Here is a 21938-nt window from a genome sequence, read left to right on the forward strand (position 1 = left end):
CAACAGTATCACCAGATTTTTAACTGGTCACAAGGTCACCAACCTAGAGACTACCTCTTCCAGTCTCCTTTGTCTTTTGATGGAGAAGTTGACAATGGTGAGTGAGAAAAGATGATACAATTTCCAGGGGCTTTCCCTCCTCCCTCTGGGATAGATGCAAACAGTAGTGGTGAGCAGCTTTGAATACAAACATCTTAGAATACAAACATTACTCTTAGGATATGATAGAACAATCTGAGCAAAGAAATATGGGTCCCTAAACAACCGCAGCGAACAGCAGGCTTCCCACCTTGAGCACCTGCCTACCACAGACTATCACATCAGAGTCTTCTACCTTATTTGAACCACTGCATTTTGAGGCCCCTGGCACTGCCATTTAGCTAGGACCCTAACTAATAATAATGCCATTTTCTAATTTTTAACAGTTGAGCCATGAGGAAATATTGTCTACTTGGGGAAATTAGTTTTTTCAAAAGGAATAATAATTTTTTAGAAAGTGTCAGGATCCCAATAAAAACTTCTTTTAACTCTATAATCTTACTTCTGGAGACACAAAACTGAGGAAGTATTTCAAAAACAGAAAAAGAGATCTAAATGAAGGTGTTCGCCACAGTTCCAGAGTGTCGAGGAGCAATTAAAAAAAAAGAATTAGAAACATGCTAAGTGCGGCTCAACCCATAGGGAACAATCAAGAAAACTTATGGAACTAGGATTAGAGTTATTAAAATAATCATCAAAATGATAAATACAGAGGGTGAGGCAGAGAAAACATATGCCTAACCGGTGCATAAAAGAAGGAAAAAAAAATGCAATGGAAAACTTGAATATTTTCTTACAGGTGGAAAGTTCCTGAAATTAAAAATAAAAGGCATATCTCTAGATCAAAAGGGACAAACCATCCCTGGAAAGAAAGTTCAGACACTTCACAAGTTAAGAATCTATATGGATCTAGAAATCAGACACTTTTCCAGACAACAAGTATCAGAAGATAGAATAGCAATATTTACAGCATCCTGAGAGGAAGGAGGAACGATCCCCGTACCTTCTACCCATCCAGAGGAAAGGTGACAGACACATGTGAGTAAGGGCTCATGACCTCAAGGAAGGCAGCACCCATGATCCTCTCATGGGGGACAGAATAAAGCACCTGATGAACTTGATGATAAAACCCAACCAGCCAAGAACAAATCCAGTCAGGAGCTGGGAAACAGGGCAAGCCACAGCCAAGCCGTGGCCATGGTAGTACACATGGAACCAAGACTGAAGAACAGTGCAAAGCAGGACTGTTGAACTAAATATAGAGTAAGTCTCACCATATGTAAAAATTGAGATGTGAACTAGGGCAGAGGAGCTGAGAGGCGGTAGACAAGATGGCCGACGACGTCCACAATCGAGACACTGAAAACCACCAGTGATGCTTATGCTGAGAATATATATGTTATTTCTCAACAAAAATAGGAATGACACACTATCTTTGTGGTTTTCATAATCTTTTTCCTTAACTTTGAAGGAACCTTTCAAGAAATAATGTAAATCATTGCAAAAAACAAAAAAGGAAAACAACTAAACATCCACTGGACGTTTGAGAATTCCTTCAGTTCCACTATTCTTTTCCTCTGAACTCTATAAGGAAGATTAAATTCAATGGACTTCAAACCAGCCCGCTATGTGATGAAATTAAATCCTCGTAAAGCATTAATCCTATTTTTGTAAAACTATTTCTCTTTTAGACTGGCATTCACTGAATATTCATAATGGATATCTTGGTGTTAAAATTTAGAATTTTTTAAAAAAATCATTTGTACTTTTATATACATTTTAAAAAATAAGCTTTTCCCCATAAACAGCAAATTTCATGTTCTTTCAAAGATGACCAAGAAAGACTATTATATAAGAAATTTAAGATGATAAATTTTAAAAAATAGGTATAAAAACATATGTAGAGTCTGGTGCCAAGTATATAATTTTTATAAGTATACATACATATATGCCAGAAAAGAGACAAATATGCCAAAATTTTAATAATGCTTCAGGGATTAGGAATAGATTTCTCTGTTAAAATCTGAAATGAGGGGCGCCTGGGTGGCTCAGTGGGTTAAAGCCTCTGCCTTCCGTTCAGGTCTTGATCCCAGAGTCCTAGGATCGAGCCCCGCATCGGGCTCTCTGCTCAGCAGAGCCTGCTTCCTCCTCTCTCTCTGCCTGCCTCTCTGCCTACTTGTGATCTCTGTCTGTCCAATAAATAAATAAAATCTTTTTAAAAAATCTGAAATGAAATTAGAGTAATAAAAAATGTATAAAATCATGAATGGTTTCGCTGCTTCTGTTAAAAATTCCTTTCTGTTTACCACAAGTGGTAATAACAACCCCAGATAATAAAGGATTAGGCTTAAGAAGAGTTTATAGAGTCTGTCTGCCTACCCAGGGCAAGCAGGTATTTCCTGTGGCTTAGGGTAAACAAAGATCAGGTGACTGTCAACAGATTATGTCATTAAACAAAACACAAGCTGAAGGCAAACCCATCTGGCTTTCCCTGCAGCATGAAGAATCTTTAGGACAGAAAGACCCCCCTCTGAGGCATGAAATGTGGCCATGGATGTCCGTGGAAGGCCATCTGCTGCGTGGGCACACAGGCTTCCCCTTGGAGAGCTCCTCACACACGGCCCCCCCCCGACCCCTGACAGGTGGCACATCCCTGTGGCCTCCCCACACACGCACGCAAGCCACGTACCGAACCTGGTTCTCCAGGAAGTGCATGTACCGGTAAAGCAGGGTGTAGGACGGAGACAGGATGCCCACGGACTTCATCCGGGCGCCGCGCTCCAGCTCACTCTCCACAGGCATGTTGGCGAAGCAGGCCAGGCCGAAGAAGGGCCCCTTCCGGAAATAGCTAGAACGGACCCAATGTGTAGTGTGGATCACCCTCAGAGAAATTTTGTTCCGCTTCGTGTTCTAATTTGAGATGCAGTCCCGAGGGAAACAAGTAATGGTGTCCAGGGCTCTTCCCGACGAAGCTCGGCCTGAAGATGTTTTTAGAACCACAGGGAAACACTGGTCCAAGCCACTCAACCCCAGAGATGCGACAACCGAGGCGCAAGGAGATTGTGGAATGCACCAACGGTCATCCAGCGGTCATCCAGCGGGGGCCAGAACTTGACCTCTGGCAAGCCTGCTGCTCAACACCCCAACCATGGACAGATCCCTCCTCCTCTCTCGCAACACAGCTCATGCCATGAGAGGGAACCAAAACAATGATCCCTCTTCAGGACCATCTGGAACGGAACTGTTTTATGAGTAAAAACCACATTGATTTTTTTTTTTTCCTCACTTCCTGAGTCCTGACACTTTTAACGGGGCTGTCCTTTACTCCTTCCCCTTTCTCACACTTCTATCCGGGTTGCAGCCCAATGAGAAGATTCAAGCTACCTCGTTTTTCATTACCCTGATGTTCTAGCTGTGTGCTCCTCCTCACACCGATCTACATTACACGGGATTATCACCCGGCCTCACTTAAAGCTGGAATTTCAAGTTTGGGGACATAAATGTCTTAAGGTAACCCACACTGAACCGAAAGTCCACTCTTTCAATAAAGCCAAACCCCAAGAGAAGTCTAGTGTTTTCCTAAAAGGGAGAGAACGTCTGATGGTTCTTAAGGTTCGGGGGTCATGAAACCCACTGAGACTCTAATGAAAGCTGGGGACCTTCTTGTTAGACAACGGATATAAACACAAACTACACCTATACTTTCAGGGCCTTTCCACACACCCTTGGAAGCCTCTCTGATGAGAGCCCTTACTCTGAAGGGAAATGATGTGAGGAGAGGAAATTGTACACAGAAGACTGACATTCTGAAATACTTACATGAAGTCAGACTGAATTTTATGGGACCCACTGGCCATAGACTTGAACTCAACACCTTCAAGGTCAATATCTTGGGGTAAGCACCATTCCACCATGTTTCCTGCGGGGGAAGGAAGGATCCAAGTTAAAAGAAAGTCATTCGAAGAAGAGGACCTTGTGCAGGAGCTGAGGGTGTCCAGCTGTCCAGCTGCCCACTGACTCGGCTACCAAGACACTCAAGTGGGTCATCTCATCCGCCACCCACATGCTGGCAGAGTCTCCCGGTTACTCCAAAGTACCAGGAGACAGGCCTTGAAGAAGCCTTCCATCTCCGCCTTGGGATGGGCACAGACTCCCTTCTAGCACGGATACGGTCTTCGGTGATGTCATTCTGCTTCATCATTTCCGAACCTCCTTCCTTTCAAAGCCTCACCTCCAAGGGCATGTTTTTACCCTCTCTCCCCATTTCCTTTCCTTAACACCCCACCCCCGAGATCTTGCTCCATCTTGTCCTTCTACAGCTACTGACTGACAGACCTCAAACTCTGTATTTTGAGTCACATTTTCATTGACCTCTTTGTAGCATTTGAGAGTTCCTCAAAAATTTCTTCCTCAGGCGCCTGGGTGGCTCAGTGGGTTAAGCCTCTGCCTTTCGCTTGGGTCATGATCTTGGGGTCCTGGGATTGAGCCCTGCATCAGGATCTCTGCTCAGCAGGGAGCATGGACCTCTTTGCCTACTTGTGGTCTCTGTCTGTCAAATAAATGAATAAAATCTTTTTTAAAAGTTTCCTTCCTCTTTTCCCTTGATTCCCATGGTAGACTACTACTTTGGTTCTTTCCCTGCCTCTCTGATCGAGGTAGCTGTTTCCTTCCTGAACTCTTTCTCCTCTCCCCAGATGAGGCCCACATCTTAGATTCAGCCACTGGTTCTTTGTTTCCAGAACCCTGGGGCTCATTCACTCATCATTAATTACTGAGTTTCTACTGAGCTAGATGTTGAGGCTACAAAGTCAGGTAAGACATAGCCCCTGACCTCAAAGAGATTAGAGTCCAGAGATAAACAAGGAGTCCAAACGATTACACTTCCGGGGGATAAATGCCATGATAGAGGAGAACATGGGATTTAGAACGAAGCGGTCATGAGCGTTCATCTGACTGAGGCAATCAGAGACCTGCACAGACAACAGTGTTACCTAGAACACTACTATTTTCTTGCATATTAAGAAATTTTCAAAATAGAATACTAAGCTACATGTGAGATTTCACTTTTATTTTTTCCTAACAACCTTACTGAGATACAATTCACATACAGTAGAGTGCACTCACTCAAAGCCCACAATTTGAGGGAGAGTTGTATAATCATCACATTTTCAACTTTCTCCCATTTACGTATGAGGAAATGAGACATTAAGGAAACGTGCTTAGTCACCCCTAACCAGCTGAGCGGGCACCCTGAAGGGGCTGTCAGGAGTTAAGGGGCCTGGCCTGGACCCCCTGTGTGGGGCTAGACCAGTCCCCTGGTGGCAGACGGTGGTGTAGCAGGTAAACACACAGGGGCCAGGTGAGACTTGGCTTCCAGGCTTGGTTTTGCTACAAGCTATTGACCCTTGGTAAAACCTCTTGGAGCCTTGGTTTTCTCATTGCAACGGGAGGGCAATTCAGGAAGCAGGGAGGCTGACTCACCTGTAAGATCGCTCCCAGCTACTTAATTCCCAACTTAAATGAAGGGAAAAAAATAAAAATAAATTCCCGAGCATTCAGTACAAGAGGGATATGAATTCCCTGAAGACAGAGGCTTCCCTCCTGCTCTGAGCACCTGGCACAGGTTTTGGTGTTCCTCATGGACCAGCCTTGGCCAGGTGCGAGAGAAAGTGTGAAATGAGCCCTCCAAAGGCAGAGAAGGGTGGGAAGAGGTGGGGGGGGGGCGGGGGGGGCAGCAGAAGCAGCAGGCCTTGGGATGGTCTGCCCAGGAGTGGGCAGTGGGCTTGTGAGGGTAAATGGGGTGGCGGGGACCTTGGGATTTTATTTCAGAACAAACTTTCGTAGGCATTAGAATTGCCATCAGGAATGCAGCCAACAGGCCTTACAGATAACTGCTCGGAGCATCAGAGACGCTGTGTGTCCCGTCTCCTGACAGACAATCCAGTCTCCAAACACGGCAGACATCACAGAGGATTACCCAATCCCACAGTCACAGCCTCGGAGCTTTCAAATAGTTTACTTTCAAGAGAGGAATCATGAATCTAACAGTGAGCTAAAACAAAAAGCCTGGAAAGGGCAATAAGTATTTTATAAAACAGGCTAGAACGCTGTTATGTGTGTCCGGGTTAAAGACAAGAAAAAGCACAGTGCACTCTGAAAGAGGGGTGAACTTGGGGATAAAGGTATCCCCATCTTTCCCCTTACCATCCAGGTCTCCAGTCTCTGGAGTTAAGGGGCTCTTTGCCTGTGGAGTGCCTCAGGACCCCCCAGGGAGCTTCAAAAGGGCTGGGGCTGACCCCAGAAATACCAGATCATGGTCCCTACCCTCGTGCCATGGAGGTGAGTCTGCTGGTGAGCTCCTGCTTTGGCCTCTGTGTCCACGGCCTTAACCCTTCACGATGGCAGCACATGGCTGGCCTAGGAAAGGAGAGCCTGGGACAGAGCTGTGATGCCCCTCAGGTAGACTGTCTTCCTCGTTCACAGAACTGCTTCTTCCCGTACCTGTTGCCTTCTCTCCCTACACTAACTTCATCTCTTTCCTCCAACTCGAGAAGGAAATGATCCGTGACTGCTCAGCAACTTGTTATAACTTTAATTTGACCTATAAGCTTTTTTACTACAAGTACAGGAGCGCACACAAATCAAAACCAGCTCAGTGAATTTTCCCACAGGCACAGAGCTGTGGAACCAGCACCCAATCAAGCAGAAGAACATCACCTGCGCATCAGAAGCCCCTCTCCACAGGAACTATTATCTTGCCCTCTAACATGGTAAATTAGCTGGGCTGTCTTAAAATGTACATGGACACAATCACAGTTTGTATTCTTTTGTGTCTTCTTTTGCACAATACTTTTTTGCAAGATTCATTCATGTTGATACACAAAGCAATGGTCTGTTCATTTCTCCCTCCATTCTGGCATGTAACACAGTAGCTATTTAACTGCTGGTGCACACTGAGCTTATTTCCAATCCGAAGCCGTTACAAAGAGACCGCTATAAAAATTCCTAGGCTTGGGGCGCCTGGGTAGCTCAGTGGGTTAAGCCGCTGCCTTCGGCTCAGGTCATGATCTCAGTGTCCTGGGATCGAGTCCCGCATCGGGCTCTCTGCTCAGCAGGGAGCCTGCTTCCCTCTCTCTCTCTCTCTGCCTGCCTCTCCGTCTACTTGGGATTTCTCTCTGTCAAATAAATAAATAAAATCTTTAAAAAAAAAAAATTCCCAGGCTTGTCACCCGGTGAATACATAGGTGGTGGCTTTGTAAGGCGTCAGCCTGCCTGGGCTTAACCAGGTTGCTCAGAATTCCCTTCCTCGTGTGTTTCCCGGGGAGACAGGGAACGCAGAAGGGGAGCAGTAGGCATCTTGTATTCATGCAGACGGCCGGTACAGAAACATCGGGCACCTCCGTGCACTGTTACTCATCTGCAGGCCACCTCGACTGGGGGCAGGGTCGAGGTGCAGCCAAGCCTGTGAGTGCTGGACCTACCCTGCCCTGGGTCCTTTCTCACCTTCTCTGACTCCTAAGCCAGGTGCATGTTTGGTTCCATAATGAAGGCCATCGGCTTCATCGGGACACCCACATCATTAAAGCTGGAGGCCGACTGACCCGGGTCTCAGGAGTTCCAGCTTCTCTCCCTCTTCCCAACCATACACACTCTTCTCTTCCGTAACTCCCCGCCCAGTAGATTTCAAGCTCCGTCATTAGGCAGAAAGACAGCAGCCTCACTCAGACTGTCCACCCAACTCCCACAACTGGGTAAGATCAAATTCTTGCAATAAATCCCTTCAGACATCTCCTAGTGGTTCTGTTTCTTTGATTAGACTTTGGCTGACATAATGTGCGCACATGTCTGTTGACAACACCCCTAGGAGTAGAACTACTGCAAAAATGTCTACATCACTGCAGACTAAGAAACCTTTAATCATCCCCGAAGCAGCATTTTCCAAAGCTTATGCTAATAGGGCTTCTGCGAAAAATTAAACAAATTTTTAAAAAAGGGATTTCGGCCAAGTTATCTTAGGTTAAACAAGGATAGACACATTTCTTTACTGCAGAACTTCTCAGAGGCTTTAATAGGTTACTCTGCATTGTGAATTTCTGAGACCTTAATGTTTCCAATTTTTTTCCCCCAATAAACCTATATTTAAGAAGCATCTTAAGGGACTAATTTTATAGAAGGCATTTTTTTTTAAAGAAAATATGCTAGTATTCAAGGAGGTGCAAGTTGGCCTCAGTACCCACTCTTCCTTTCTTACAGGGAATAGAATACCCTCTATTTAGCCAGGCATGTGGCCTCGCAAATGACAACTGTTTCTCAGTACCTTCTTGCATCTAGGTAAGGCTACATAGGTCGGTTGTAGCCAGTGGGATCTGGACAGAAGTGAGGGGTCTAGTAGCCAAGATACCTCACAGGGCACTTCCTGTCTGCTCCCCTTCCTCCATCCTGTACCTGGGACGCAGACGTGGTGACAAGCCGTCACGAGTCTAGGTCCCCGGATGAGCCCACGGATCAGAGCCAGCGTGCCAGCCCCAGGCCAGCTACCTCCTGTCGCATGACAGAGGAATCAGCTCCTGTCTTGATGAAGCTGCTGTTAATTTGAGTCCCCGGGATTCACGGGCAATTCCATGTGTTACTCAGTACCACTGACCTGTAGAATAAAGCCCCCGTCCCTCAGCCTGGTTCTCAGTGCCACTGTCCTTGCTCCACTGTGCCTGTCCAATCCTCAGTGCACAGAAACTCAGAGACTCAGACGGAGGGAAGGACATCCTGGGAGAGACATTCTTAACTTCTAGATGGATGCAAGTCCCTCAGGGGAAAGTTCCATCGGGGCAGCTGGTAGATCATGGAATGGGCACCAGCTCCACAACATGGCTCTGGGCACAGTTCTCTCTGCCTCGCAGGTCCCCGGAGTGCAGACACACTCCTTGAATGAGAGGAAAGTAGATGAAGCTACTGTGGTCCTTACCCTCATCTACAGAGTCACTGTCTAAGATGTCTCTCCATGGGAGACCGGACTTCTTCAAAACAGGAACTTTGTTTATCTTCAGATCCTAACACAGCACACTGCTTAGCGCAGGACAGGATGGGTTTTAATAATAAAAATAAAAGAAAGAAAAACAGCTTTATCGTGGACAAGCATTTTTTTTTTTAAGTTCATTGATGAGCTAATGATAATCACCTTAGGGGTAATGATACTGCAGTTATGTAAGAAAATGTCCTTCTTCCTAGAGGGTTTATACTCAAGAGTTTAGGAGTAAAGTATTGTGTCTGCATTTACTTCCAATGGCTCAGGGGAAAAAAAAAAGTTATCTCTGTATACAGTCTGTTCTGATATGATGCTTGCTGAAATAGAAGTGGAGAACAATGCTGAATTAGAAGTGGATAACAATCTGACCATAAGAAACTTCACATTTCCTTATGCTAAAGATCCAATGCAATTTCAACCAAAATCCTAAGAAGTTATTTGTGGATATTAAAAAAAATTAATCCTAAAGTTTATATGGAAAGGCAAAGGCCCCAAATAGTCAACACAATACTGAAGAAAAAGTCGGAGGACTGACACTACCCAATTCTAAGACTTAGTATAAAAAAGTATAGTAATCAAGATGGTAATTAGACAAAATAAACAGATCAAGGGAACAGAATACAGATGCAATACATGCAAATATAGTCAGCTGATCTTTGCCAAAGAAGCAGAGGCAATACAATGGAGAAAGGATAATCTTTTAACAATGGATGTTCACAAGCCAAAAAAAAAAAAAAACTAGACACAGAGACACAGACCTTATAACTTTTACAAAAATTAATTGAGTACAAATAGTATACCTAATTGCAAAATATAAAATTATAAAACTTCTGGAACGTAACACAGGAGATAATCTAAATGACCCTGGGTTCAGCAAGTTTTTTTTTTTTTTTAAAGATTTTATTTATTTATTTGACAGACAGAGATCGCAAGTAGGCAGAGAGGCAGGCAGAGAGAGGAGGAAGCAGGCTCCCGGCTGAGCAGAGAGCCCGATGTGGGGCTCAATCCCAGGACCTGAGATCATGACCTGAGCCGAAGGCAGAGGCCTCAACCCACCGAGCCACCCAGGCACCCCAAGTTTTTAGATACGACCCCAGGAGCACAATCCATGAAGAAAAAATTGATAAGTTATACTTCATTAAAATTAAAAACTTCTGATCTGTGGAAGACACTATTAAGAGAATAAGAACAAACCATATACTGAGAGAAAATATTTGTAAAATATTTTTACAAATTTTTACAAAACTTTAAAAATTTAAAAAAATTTTGTAAATATAAGAAATTTGTAAAATATTTGTAAAATATAAAATATTTGTGGGCACCTGGGTGGCTCAGTGGGTTAAGCCGCTGCCTTCGGCTCAGGTCATGATCTCAGGGTCCTGGGATCAAGTTCCGCATCGGGCTCTCTGCTCTGCAGGGAGCCTGCTTCCTCCTCTCCCTCTCTCTGCCTGCCTGTCTGCCTGCTTGTGATCTCTGTCTGTCAAATAAATAAATAAAATCTTTAAAAAATATATAAAATATTTGTTTTAAATATTTGTAAATATAAAATATTTGTAAAATACTTCACAAATATTTTATATTTACAAATATTTTAAGCCTGATAAAGGCTTAAATCCAAAATAGCCAAAGATTTCCTAAAACATGGGGCAGCTGGGTGGCTCAGTGGGTTAAAGCCTCTGCCTTTGGCTCAGGTCATGATCCTAGGGTCCTGGGATCAAGCCCCACATCCGGCTCTCTGCTTAGCAGGGAGACTGCTTCCCCATATCTCTCTCTGCCTGCCTCTTTGCCTACTTGTGATCTCTGTCAAATAAATAAAATCTTAAAAAAAAAATCTCCTAAAACACACTGAGAAAATATAAACACCCCATTTAAAAAATGGACAAAAAATAAATCTTTAACAACATGTGTGTATGTATATATACATACACCTACATATACATATATGCGCCTTCTGATCTCAGGGTCATGAGATTGGAACAGCGATCTCACCAAACAAGATATACAGATGGCAAATGAGTATAAGAAAAACATGCTCAAAATTACAGGTCATCAGGGAATTCCAAATCAAAACAAGATTCTACTACACACCTATTAGAATGGTCAAAATCCAAAACATGGAAAACACCAAATGCTAACAAGGACATACAGCAATGGGAAATCTCATTCGTTGCCGGCAGGAATGCAGAATGATACAACCACTTCGGAGGACAGTGTGGCCGTTTCTTACAAATCTAAACATATTCTTACCATATTCTTGATCAAGCAAGCAACCACATTCCTTCAGTTATCAGATGAGTGAAAGCTTATATCCACACGGAAGCCAGCACGTGAATGTTTACCACAGCTTTATTTATAACTGCCCCAAACTGGAAACAACCAAGGTGTCCCTCAACAGGTGAGCGGATAAACAAACTGCGGGACGTCCAGACAATAAAACACTATTCAGCAATGATGAGCGATCAAGCCACAAAGACATGAAGGCCACTCAAGTGCATATTGCTAAGTGAAAGCAGTCAGTCTGAAAAGGCTACTACTATGCAACGCCAGCTCTGCGACATTCTGGAGACAGTAAAGAGATCAGCGAAGAAGGAAGGAGGAAGGGGGGGGGCGGGAGGCAGGCACTAAGGATTTTCAGGGCAGTGAAACTATTTCTCTATGATACTGTTACAGTGGATTTGTAACATTGAGCCTTTTTCAAACCCATAGAATGTACTACACAAAGAGTAAATCCTAATGTAGACTACAGGCTTCAGTTAACAATGTATCAATACTGGTTCAGCAACTGTAACAAACATCCCACACGAATGCTAGATGTTAGTGACATAGGGAAACCAGATGGGAAGGTAGCATAGGAGCTCTCCCTACCTTCTGCTCAGTTTTCCTGTAAACCTGAAACTGGTCTAAAAAACAAAAACAAAAACAAAAAAAAAACGTTAAATTCATTAACTAAAAAAATAAACTAAGGGATGAATTAACCTAGGCTAATGACCCTAGGGTTGGTAATGATATTGTGGTTATATAGGAATATGGCCTTATTCTCAGGAGATTTATCCTAAAGTATTCAGAAATGACATGTTACGATGCCTGGAACGTACTGTCAAATAGATCAGCAGAAAAAGAGAAGCACCCCTATCTATACAGAGTCAGTTCTGCTAAAATGCTGGCTGAATTTGTTCCAAAGCATTTGATACATTAGGGGACAATCTGATCACAGAGGATTTCCTGTTTGCTGATCCATGATTTTGATCACAAGGGTCACAGTGTGAATGCACCCAGCTGAAATGAGGCACACGGAAATACACAGAACTCAGCCCCCTGTACACCTCAAGCCCTCAGGCCATATCAGAGCCCATCATGTAAGGATATGCACCTGTCATTTCTAGGGTCACGACTGTCCATCAAACGGCACACAGCCCTGCTTCCACGGCACCATAAATCACAAGCTCGACCCTTCAGACATCCACCTTCATCAGCAAAGACAGGTCTTAAGGTCAAGTGCCATACTTGAGTATCTATGTATTTCTTAACTAGTTACCAAATATAAAACTGTCCTACCATTTGTATTCGGTTCCCATTTTCTTTTAAACTTGTCACTGACAGCTTTTGAGAGCTATGCCCTGACCCCATCTTCTCCAGAGACCCTGTGACTTTTGCATCATGTCTTTCCTAACACAGTGATTTTTAGGAATGCACGTTTCACATCAGAGCTGAGCAGCGTTAAGGATAAGGCAAATGTGGCAAAGTGTCCACAAATGGGGGCAGACTCTAGGTTTGCACTGCACTACTCCTCCAACTTTTCTAAGGTTTAAAAAATTTGAACATACAAATTGGGGAACATAATGTAAATACTAGGGATGGGAAGAAACAGAAGGTAAGCAGAAAGGACTTTGCAAAAGCAAAATTTAATGGAGGCAACGTGTCATAAATAGGGCAATAAAGAGGCACCTTGGCTAAAGGTCATGCTTAACAGAAATGTTACACTATTTGCAAAAGCTGGAAACCAGTTTACGCATACAACTTACAGAGGCTTAAAGGTAAGTGATTCTGCAAAACTAAAATCGTTGTGGCGAGGCATTTAATGCCAGAACCCACCCCCCAACCTCCCCAAATCGCAGCCACCCCAGACTCAGTCTTCCTAATGCAAGCCCTCTGGTTTCCCAAACACTCTCAATGTACTTTAGGGACCCTGCCAGGAAGCGGAGGACTGGAAGGAGTTGACAGAAAGGGCTCATCTGAGGGGCCATCCATCGAAAAGAGAGGAGTCAACAATGCCAAGTGCCTTCCCCCCCCTTACTTTTCTCTCCTTCTTCCCTCCTCTTGGCCACCCGCGGACCAACCTCGAGGCCCTGCCTCACCTCTAGCTGCAGAGACAGCAGCTAGAAGGGCCACGTGGGGCCAAGTGCATTATGTACATCCAGCCAGCCACTCAATAAATATTGGCAGAGGAGAGCTTGGCAGCAAGTGCCAGGGGCTGGGCTCATACAAAGGCAAATATGTCCCTGTTGAAAGGCACCAGGACTGCCCAGCTTATTGGGCAGGCAGCTCAGTCACCCCGGGGGAAGGAAGCTAGAGGGCAAGGCTGAGGCTGGCTGTGGATGGACATAAGTTGGAACCTGCCAGTCCCAAGTGAGGAAGGTCAGCCCGCGGCTGTGTGCAGACCAGTGCCTCCCAGGGCGGATGCTCGAGGAGCTCCTGGGCTCGCTAAGACATGCTCATTCCCGTCCCCGACAAGGAGGACCGCCTCGGTCTTCTTTCTGACTCCATGCAAGGGGCCTTTGGCAACCGGTGCTCCTCGGGGACAGCAGACCTCTGCTGCTGCTGCTGCTGCTGCCTGCTAGAAAGTTCAGCTCAAAATATTTCAAGTAGAACAAGATCTTACCCAAAATGATCTCTAAAGGGAAACACGTGACTTTCCTTCCTCCTCCTCCCTCCTGTTGGGTGGTTCCCAATCAAGCATTTCCTCTTGAACACAGGGGAAGGGAAGGGAAAAGAAAGACAAAAACAGAGAGGGAGACAAACCCTAAGAGACTCTTAACTCAGAATAAACTGAGGTCGCTGGCGGGGCGGGGGGGGGGGGGGGGGGTGGGGAGTTGGGGTCACTGGGTGACGGGCAGTAAGGACGGCACGCGATGTGATGAGCGCTGGGTGTTATATGCATCTGATGAATCACTGAACTCTACCTCCGAAACTAATAATACACTATATGCCAATTAAATTGAATTTAAATGAAAAAAAAAATGGGATTGACACAGCAGTGGCTGTGTCAGCTCATACTCCTGTCACGGCTCCTTCTGACCTCAGGAGCTCAGCTTTGCAGCCCTCTTTCCTCCTCAACATATACTTTGGGTTTTTTTGTTTTTGTTTTGTTTTACCTGGTCTACCAGCTCCTGCTCATCAGCGTACAGACATCCACTAATTCCGGTCAGGAAGTAAAAAGGAATTGTCTCCAGAAGAAAGGCAAGAATCCAGGGATACTTGTAGTCCCTACACCACATTCCCTTCCTTTCCTTAGGGGGCCGCCAAATGCCAGAGAAGGAAGAAACCTCAACAGACTCCAAATACCAGAAAAGGAAACAGCCTCTATCGACTTTCGGTCTTAAATGCTTTTAAATAGTTTTAAAACCACCTGGGATGAGAGTAAGCGCCAAGCAAAGAAGAGTCAGTATAAAGAAACCTAAGGCAGGAAGAAATCAATCCCGGTGATTTCAAGTCAGCCCTAGGCCAGTTCATGGCTAAATTCCAATGCATTCATTTCAGGTGGGAAAACCATTCCATTTCATGGGCCCTGTACCATGTTACCCTAACAGCAGTGTGTGGAGGGCGGGCAAGGTCCCGGAGACCCATCCGGCTCACCGCTGGGCTCTGCCCTCTCTGCTCCATGACAGGAGATGACTGAACGGCTCAGTGCATCTGCTTTTCTCACCATGCCAGGGACGAGCAGTGTTGGAAGGATCAGAGGTCAGGTCGCTGAAACCTCCAGCCCAGCTCCCGGCCACAGCGGGCACCCCATAACTGGTGGGCACGATGGCTCCCACTCCTGCTTTACTCTCTCGTCTTTTAAGCAAAGAAACAGAATTCACAGCAGATGGCCACAAACGGACTTTCCCTGAAAACCACAAGCAGGTGAATCACCATTAGCCAAGAAGATTCTGCCAATGTGGGATTAATGAAATGAACCACAACTGTATTCCACTGACATCTGAGGGAACTACTGAGAAACGATGTGGCGTGGTTACTTGTTCCAAGGACCTGGTTGGTTGGCAGAACAGGCCTTCTCTTTGCCCTTTGAGCTGGCTATTCTCAGGACCGCTCTTTGCCTCTCAAAATTATGTTCCAAATCTTCCTTTCTCCTTCTACTTGGTCACCTCCCCAGCCGCGACTGGAGCCATTTACTGTCTGCGCAAGTCAGGTGACCTGGGCAGTGCTCCAGCTTTGTGTCTAGGACACCTACCTGGCTCGAATCTGCTGTGTCCCCTCGTCTCCGCTGTTGTAAAAGAAAATGCTTGCATTGTGTGGACTTCATGGAGAATGTATGGAGATCAAAATTAGTGGGAGTATCTTAAACACACTCACTTGACTTAAACAGGAGCATTGAGATGAAATTAAACAGGTGTTGAGGCGTAGTTTAGGCAGTGGCTAGCAGGCGAGGGAAGAACAGGTAGTAATTCATCCTTCATCAGGAAGAACAAAGGGAAAAGAAGGATCTTAACCTCAGCTCCCCACTCAAGACTTCCCCAGAGTCCTCCTGAGAGCCCTCCCCAGCAGCCTAAGGCAAACACAGAATGCACAGGAATTCCCCCCAGCCTCCCCATGAAATAACAGTGTTGGGGGTGCGATGTAGCCTTTTAAAGCAGATCTCTTATCAAGAAACACTCCAATGAGTCACTGGTGTCAGACTCTGTGTCCAAAGACCTATCTGCCTCAGGCCCACACACAAGTGGGCAGAAGTACGAAAATTTTACTAGAAACTCAAAGAACGAAATACAAATTAAAAATCCGGGCTTGAATCATGGGTTGAACACAATGAAAAAACAAGATTCTGGTTTCCAAACCTCTCCCACCTGGCTTGCATAGTTAGCATCTGGGCCTGGCGTCAATAGCATCTTTGTAGCCCAGATGGCCAGCACCACCATCCTAAGGGCTCCTGGGCTCCAGCGAGAGGCTGAATGAGGGAGGGAGGGAGAGGGGGAGAGAGCGAGTGTGTGCACCTCTACTCCACTAGAACCCAAAGTCCTTAGTCCTTATGTCATTTATAGATTGACCAGCATAATTTTCAAGCCATGAATCCAAAGAAAATCACATTCTTTATGCCTCTATCTTCTTATTCTGATTCTTCCTTACAGATGCCCAACCGAAAATCTGTATTCAGAAGTACAAAACTGTCTCCCTGCCATAGTCTGCAAATCACTCGGCGTATTCCTGCCAGACGTGTGCGCGCCCGTGTGCACACCCACCCACACCCTAACGAGGCCGCACTCCTCCCTCACACCCTCTCTTCCAACCACTCCCGCAGCACAGACCACGCCCACCCCACAGATGCACCACAGCCGTGTATTCTCTCCTCCTGTACCTTCTCTCCAGCCCTCTTGTGTGCACAGATGCCAACAGGGACATACGCCAGGTGGGAAGCTGAATGAAATCGCCACGGGCCGGGCAGTAAATGACTGGGTAGGTCTGGGGAGAAGGGAGGAGCTTCTAGGGAAGGGAACAGGACACAGGTGGAAGAAACACGGGGTGGGGGCAGTGGAGAGGTACGCAGGAAAGAGAAAGTCTAGACAATTTCTCCCACATGAGAGTTCTGTGATGTGTTCTGGATTTTTGTAAAGAAGCCAGTATTCACTTTATTATTTTTGGTATCACAGGCTAAGGAAGGACCAAAGTCTCAGTGGGCCCAGGTTACTAGCACTATACCCTAACCCACTGAGCCACCGGACCAAGAACACCGAACTAAAACCAGGAGACATAGCCTGGTCCTGTGACCGTCCCCAGCTCACGGGGCAACAGAGGACGGGCATCTCAGCTCTCTAGACCATGACTTCCTCACCCACCACGCAAGGGACAGTGCAGCTCTGAGTCCTGGTGGACCCCTGGGGGGATCCAGAAACTTCCACTTTGGGACATGTACCCTGTAATTTTCACTTTACAGAGGACTATCAGAGTACTCTTACGGGATGCCAAGTGCCATCCCGGACTGCGAAAGATGACAAAAGAGAGGTATGTTAAATGGCAGGGAATAACAATGCTTTCCGAAAAAAACAAAAAACAAACAAACCACCAACCAAAGGGAAACACTCATTCTCTTCCCTGACCTCTCCCACGGCTCCTTCCCTTCCTGTCCACTCCCCAGACAGGGTAATGATAAAAACTTGGGGGACAGAGGGTCAGGCAATGCAGTACACCAGAAAGAACGCTGGACTTAGAGTCGAGGGTGGACTGGCTAGTTAATAGCTCCAAATGACTTCCGCATCCTTGGTCTGCTTGCTCCTGGATGCCCTGGGCATCGACGATGCTCACAATTACATGAAACGCCACTGACAGTAAATGCCTGTGCGGTGGCCAAGTATCAGTTACAATCCCTTCTTTCCACACGAACCTTAATCTGAAAACCATGCCATAGACTCACCCTTGTATGTACCTACATCACACCATCACACTTACAAATATTCCATATACCCAAACCTGGCCAAACCACGGTCACAGCTGGGACCAACAAAGCAGTGGAAAGGTCCCAGCTCTGCTGTGCTCCTCCATGTCATCAACTCCATCTGTGGTTAGTGTAGGATTTTTTTTTTCTCCTTCCCCCTCCCTACACTCTGCTGCCAGAGCTACCACTGCTGAATCAGACCCTTCGGTGTTCCCTTGCCGTTTCTTCTAGTGATCCTTCCTCGTTTCCCAGAATGAGTCTCACGCCTGCATCTATTCACCTGTAGGTGATGGGGTAGGGCTTAGGGAATATTATTAGTTAATACAAAGTATCTGTTTTTGTCTAGCAAGAAGGATCACTTTGGTCAAAAGAGTACCTTTTCAAATTACTGGTATCTGGGAGTCCTAATCATACCAGTCGACCAGGAGGTGTTTAAAAAAAAAAAAGAAAAAGGAAGAAAATACCAGTATTTCTACTACAGGTAGAAGAGGTTGGTACTATCTCATGGAACTTCAGTCAGTCAAGCGTGTATGAATGCACTGTGATGTGAAATTAACTTCCAACAGTGGGTCACCGTCAAAGAAGTGTCAAAGCCCCACGGCCAAGGAACAAAAACGAGTCAGAAAGGCCTAGTCCCTGCACCTGCTGGCCCTCTTTCTTTCTTAGTCTTGCTGGTTTAGAATCCCTGGCCCTGGTTAGGTGACCCAGCCAGGTAACTGTGTCTTCCGACACCTGAAGATCCCAACACTTTCCCCATGGCAGCCCATCCGGGGGCTTCAGAGTCCATCCCTCCAGCACCAGGAGGAAGCAGACCTTGTCCCTCACTAACAGGCACTCTGCATTCCAGGACTCCGATGGGGAGTTAGGGTCAGAAAAATGCCTGGTTTCCTAAAACCCCATAACAAGGACTACCAGCCCTGCTTCCTTCAGTGCTGAGTGCAGGTGCACTGGGGCTTCACGCCGCTCACCGCCGCCTGAGAATTTCAGAGGAAGCGTATTCATTCGCTTTTGACCGCCCCCCCCATGAAGTCTCTTACCGTCCACTTGGACACTGTGGGTGGCTAAGTCCAAGATTATTTTAGATAACCCTTTAATTCTCCAAATCAGCCAGGAAGAGTCTACTTGAGGAGGCTTCTCCTTTAATCCGTCTCTAGCTTAATCCCCCAGTCCCATCCCTTAATGATCCCCGCACGGATTCCTCAAAATGTGTTGTCAGAGCGAGTGAACTTGGCTGCTTGGAAAGTTACCGTGCGGGAGCGATGGGGAGCGAGGGCGGGGCAGCAGAGAATCTGGGAGCTCGGTACAACCCGTTACAGGAGTTCACCTGGGGGGCGTTTCTGCTCTTGATGGGAGAAAAAAAACCTTTCAGCAACGCAACAAAACAAAAGCCAGCGCGCCCGTGGCCGCACACAGGATCGGCCAGCGTTGGAGAAGTGCAAACAAGGCTGTGGGGAGGGGGGCGCGGACCGCGGCTCTGCTGGGAGGCCGCGGGACGGGAGGAGAGGGGTCCGGAGGGCGCAGGGAACAAAGCCCCGCGTCCCGCGCCCAGACCTCGCGGGGGCACTCAGCTCGCTCGGACCGAGCCCGGCGGCGGGGTGGGGGGGGTGCAGGTGTGTGGGTGCGGGTGCGCGCGCAGCGAGCCCCTCCCCCCGCCGCCCCCAAAGCCCCGGGGGTGGACGACCGTCTCCGGCCCCCCGCCCCCCGCCCCCCTCCGGAGCGGCTCTCACCCGAGCGGGGATCGAAGGTGACCACGAACACGGCCACCACCTGGTCCTCCTCCACGTCGCCGAGCTCCAGGCGCCCGGGCTGCAGCAGCACCTCGGAGGCGCCCAGCTCCTCGGGCTCCCGCCTCCTGGGCGGCTCCGTGGCGGGCCGGCCGCCCCCGCCGCTGCCCCATCTCCGGCCTCCAGCCTGCAGCTCCGGGGCCTGCGGCGGGGACACGGCGGGGCCCTCGGCCCAGCGCAGCAGCGGCGCCGCGTCTCCCCGCTCCACCATGGCGAAGCGAGGAGGAGCCGCGGGCGGCGAGGGGCGGGCGCAGGGGCGGGCTGCGGGAACTCCCCTCGCCGGGCCGGGCCGGGCCGCCGCACCGCCCGAGGCCGCACCTGCCCCGCGCCGCCCCGCCCGCGCGAGTCCCGCGTCCGCCCCACCCGCTTCGCGGAACTGCGTGCGGAGTTTGGGTTCACGGCTGCATGTGGGTGCCCGCGTACAGGAAATGTCCCGTGGCACGGACGCGCGTCCACCTGGCTCCGTCCACCTGCGCTGGGCTGACGTGCCTTCTCACCTAGGATCCCGTCGGATAACTGTACCACCGTGCGTGTCTACACGCCATCATTATTTTTGTCATTCCCCTGGTCATATGGACCGTGACAAAAATGTGTTACATAATCCTGGAAGTGCGGCTAAAGCTAGCGCTGGGCTGGGAAGTGAAGCAGAAGAGGCAGCCCCGGCCGTTCTGATGGTATTTGGACTTGGGCCTGGCTTCCCGGAGCTGTGGGCTTTGGTATTTGGCCGGAAGTCGTTGTGTCTCTAACCCACTCTGCTGTGCCCTTGACCGAGCCGGATAGTGCCCAGCCCTGGCCTTCACCGGACCCTGCCCGGGGCTCATCCGTTTGGGTGACCAGGTCTCCAGAGAGAGAGGTGGATGGTCACTTACCTGGCCTTGGGGTTGGGAGCGGGGAGGTGGAGGTAAAAAGATAAACGATAAAAGCAGTCCCCTTTCTTTAAGCTAAATGTTGCATAAATAGATTATTGTTATGTCATAGATTTGGGCCTGGAAGCGGCAGCCCTGGGCAGTCACTGACCATCTCCTTGGGCAGAAGGTGCAATTGTATCATCATTGTATCTCTGGCACATAGGGCACATAGGATGGGGAGTCTTCATCAACACCCCCCCAGGGGACAGCCCCTGCATAAATCCTTCTGAGAGCAAGCCAACTGCTGGGCCTTCCTGAACCTTGGATGAATCTGGTGTCCAAACAAGTCTCCCTCCTCGCTTCATGCTTTCTTATTCTAATACCTATTCTTATTATTCCCACCTCCTCTGATTACTTAGTGCAGATACACTCAAGGGGCGAGGCATTCGAAATAGTATTTCTCAATATAAAAGTGGGGTTTCCTAGAAAATCCATAGTCAATTTCCAAAACCATCACTTTCGGTTCTGACTTGTCTTTCTCCCCTGAGGAACTTCTTTTTCCTGATCCTTTGTATGAACTCCATCCTGAACCCCCTTGTTTAATACCTTCAAGTTGTGTATGTACCAAGAAATAAACTCATAGTCTCTATACTATATTCATTCTATATATATATGTCCTATATATAATTTGCTATGTAAACAGAAGCCTCAGACGTCCCAGCCCTAAACCTAGAGCCTTTCCCAGTCTTCGTTTATTTGTGTGTATAATATAGCTCAACTGCCACCGTGTCCACCATCAAGATTCCTAAGGCCTTGCATAACAGACGCACAACAGACGTTTGTCAGCTAAGCAAGTGAAGAGAAGTAGAGACCCCCCCCCCCCCTGTGTACCACTGGCTCCTCCTGCCAGGCCTAACCCAGTATCTTGCACTTAACAGGTGCTCAAAAATGTTAATGAGGCTGATGACAGGCCTTTCCACACACATTCACAGCCTGAAAGAGGCTCTACACCAGACCAGCAGATTTATCTTCTTGGGATATACTGAATTTCACAAAAGGATAGGAAAGAAACTAATTACAATTAGCGATTCTAGTCGCTCTGGTGGACGAAGAGTGTGGAAGGCGAGAGCAAGTGCAGGGCCATCACAGAGACCCGAGGATGGTGTTATATTTTAGAACGAGTTCCCCTAGAACCCCATATATTTAAATTTTGAAATAAAATAATTCTATGTTCCCAAATAGTGAATGTATCTGCATTCTACAAAATACATTATATAAAACATACCTAGGGGCCCCTGGGTGGCTCAGTGAAAGACCTGCCTTCGGCTTAGGTCAGGATCCCAGGGTCCTGGGATGGAGCCCTGCATTATGCTCCCTGCTCCGTGGGAAGCCTGCTTCTCCCTCTGCCTCTGCCCTCCCCCCCACCCCCCTCCCCCGCAGCTACTCCCTCTCTCAAATAAATGAAATCTTTAAAAAACATATCTACATGATGTAAATATATCTATAATACATAAAAATGTGTATAAAATACATTATTTACAAGTAATTTTGATCTATAAGCTCACCGCTGAGTTGGCCATTGTTAGGATTTGGCTTATTCT

At 47.2% G+C, this 21938-nt stretch overlaps 1 protein-coding gene across 3 annotated transcripts in view; it reads right to left on the minus strand.

Moving 5' to 3' along the window:
• The window catches only part of DENND11 (DENN domain containing 11), a 51700-nt gene extending 32000 nt beyond the window's left edge, over positions 1-19700 (minus strand). For all 3 annotated transcript variants that reach the window (XM_044246729.1, XM_044246728.1, XM_044246727.1), the window contains exons 1-3: positions 19433-19700; positions 3859-3958; positions 2729-2887 (exon numbers count right to left, since the gene is read on the minus strand). In XM_044246729.1, the coding sequence (XP_044102664.1) occupies positions 2729-2887; positions 3859-3958; positions 19433-19700 (527 nt within the window). The remainder of the gene's footprint in view (positions 1-2728; positions 2888-3858; positions 3959-19432) is intronic.
• Between the last annotated feature and the right edge of the window lie 2238 nt (positions 19701-21938).

This window comes from Neovison vison, chromosome 4 (assembly GCF_020171115.1).
Source record: "Neovison vison isolate M4711 chromosome 4, ASM_NN_V1, whole genome shotgun sequence".
Taxonomy (NCBI): Eukaryota; Metazoa; Chordata; class Mammalia; order Carnivora; family Mustelidae; genus Neogale; species Neogale vison.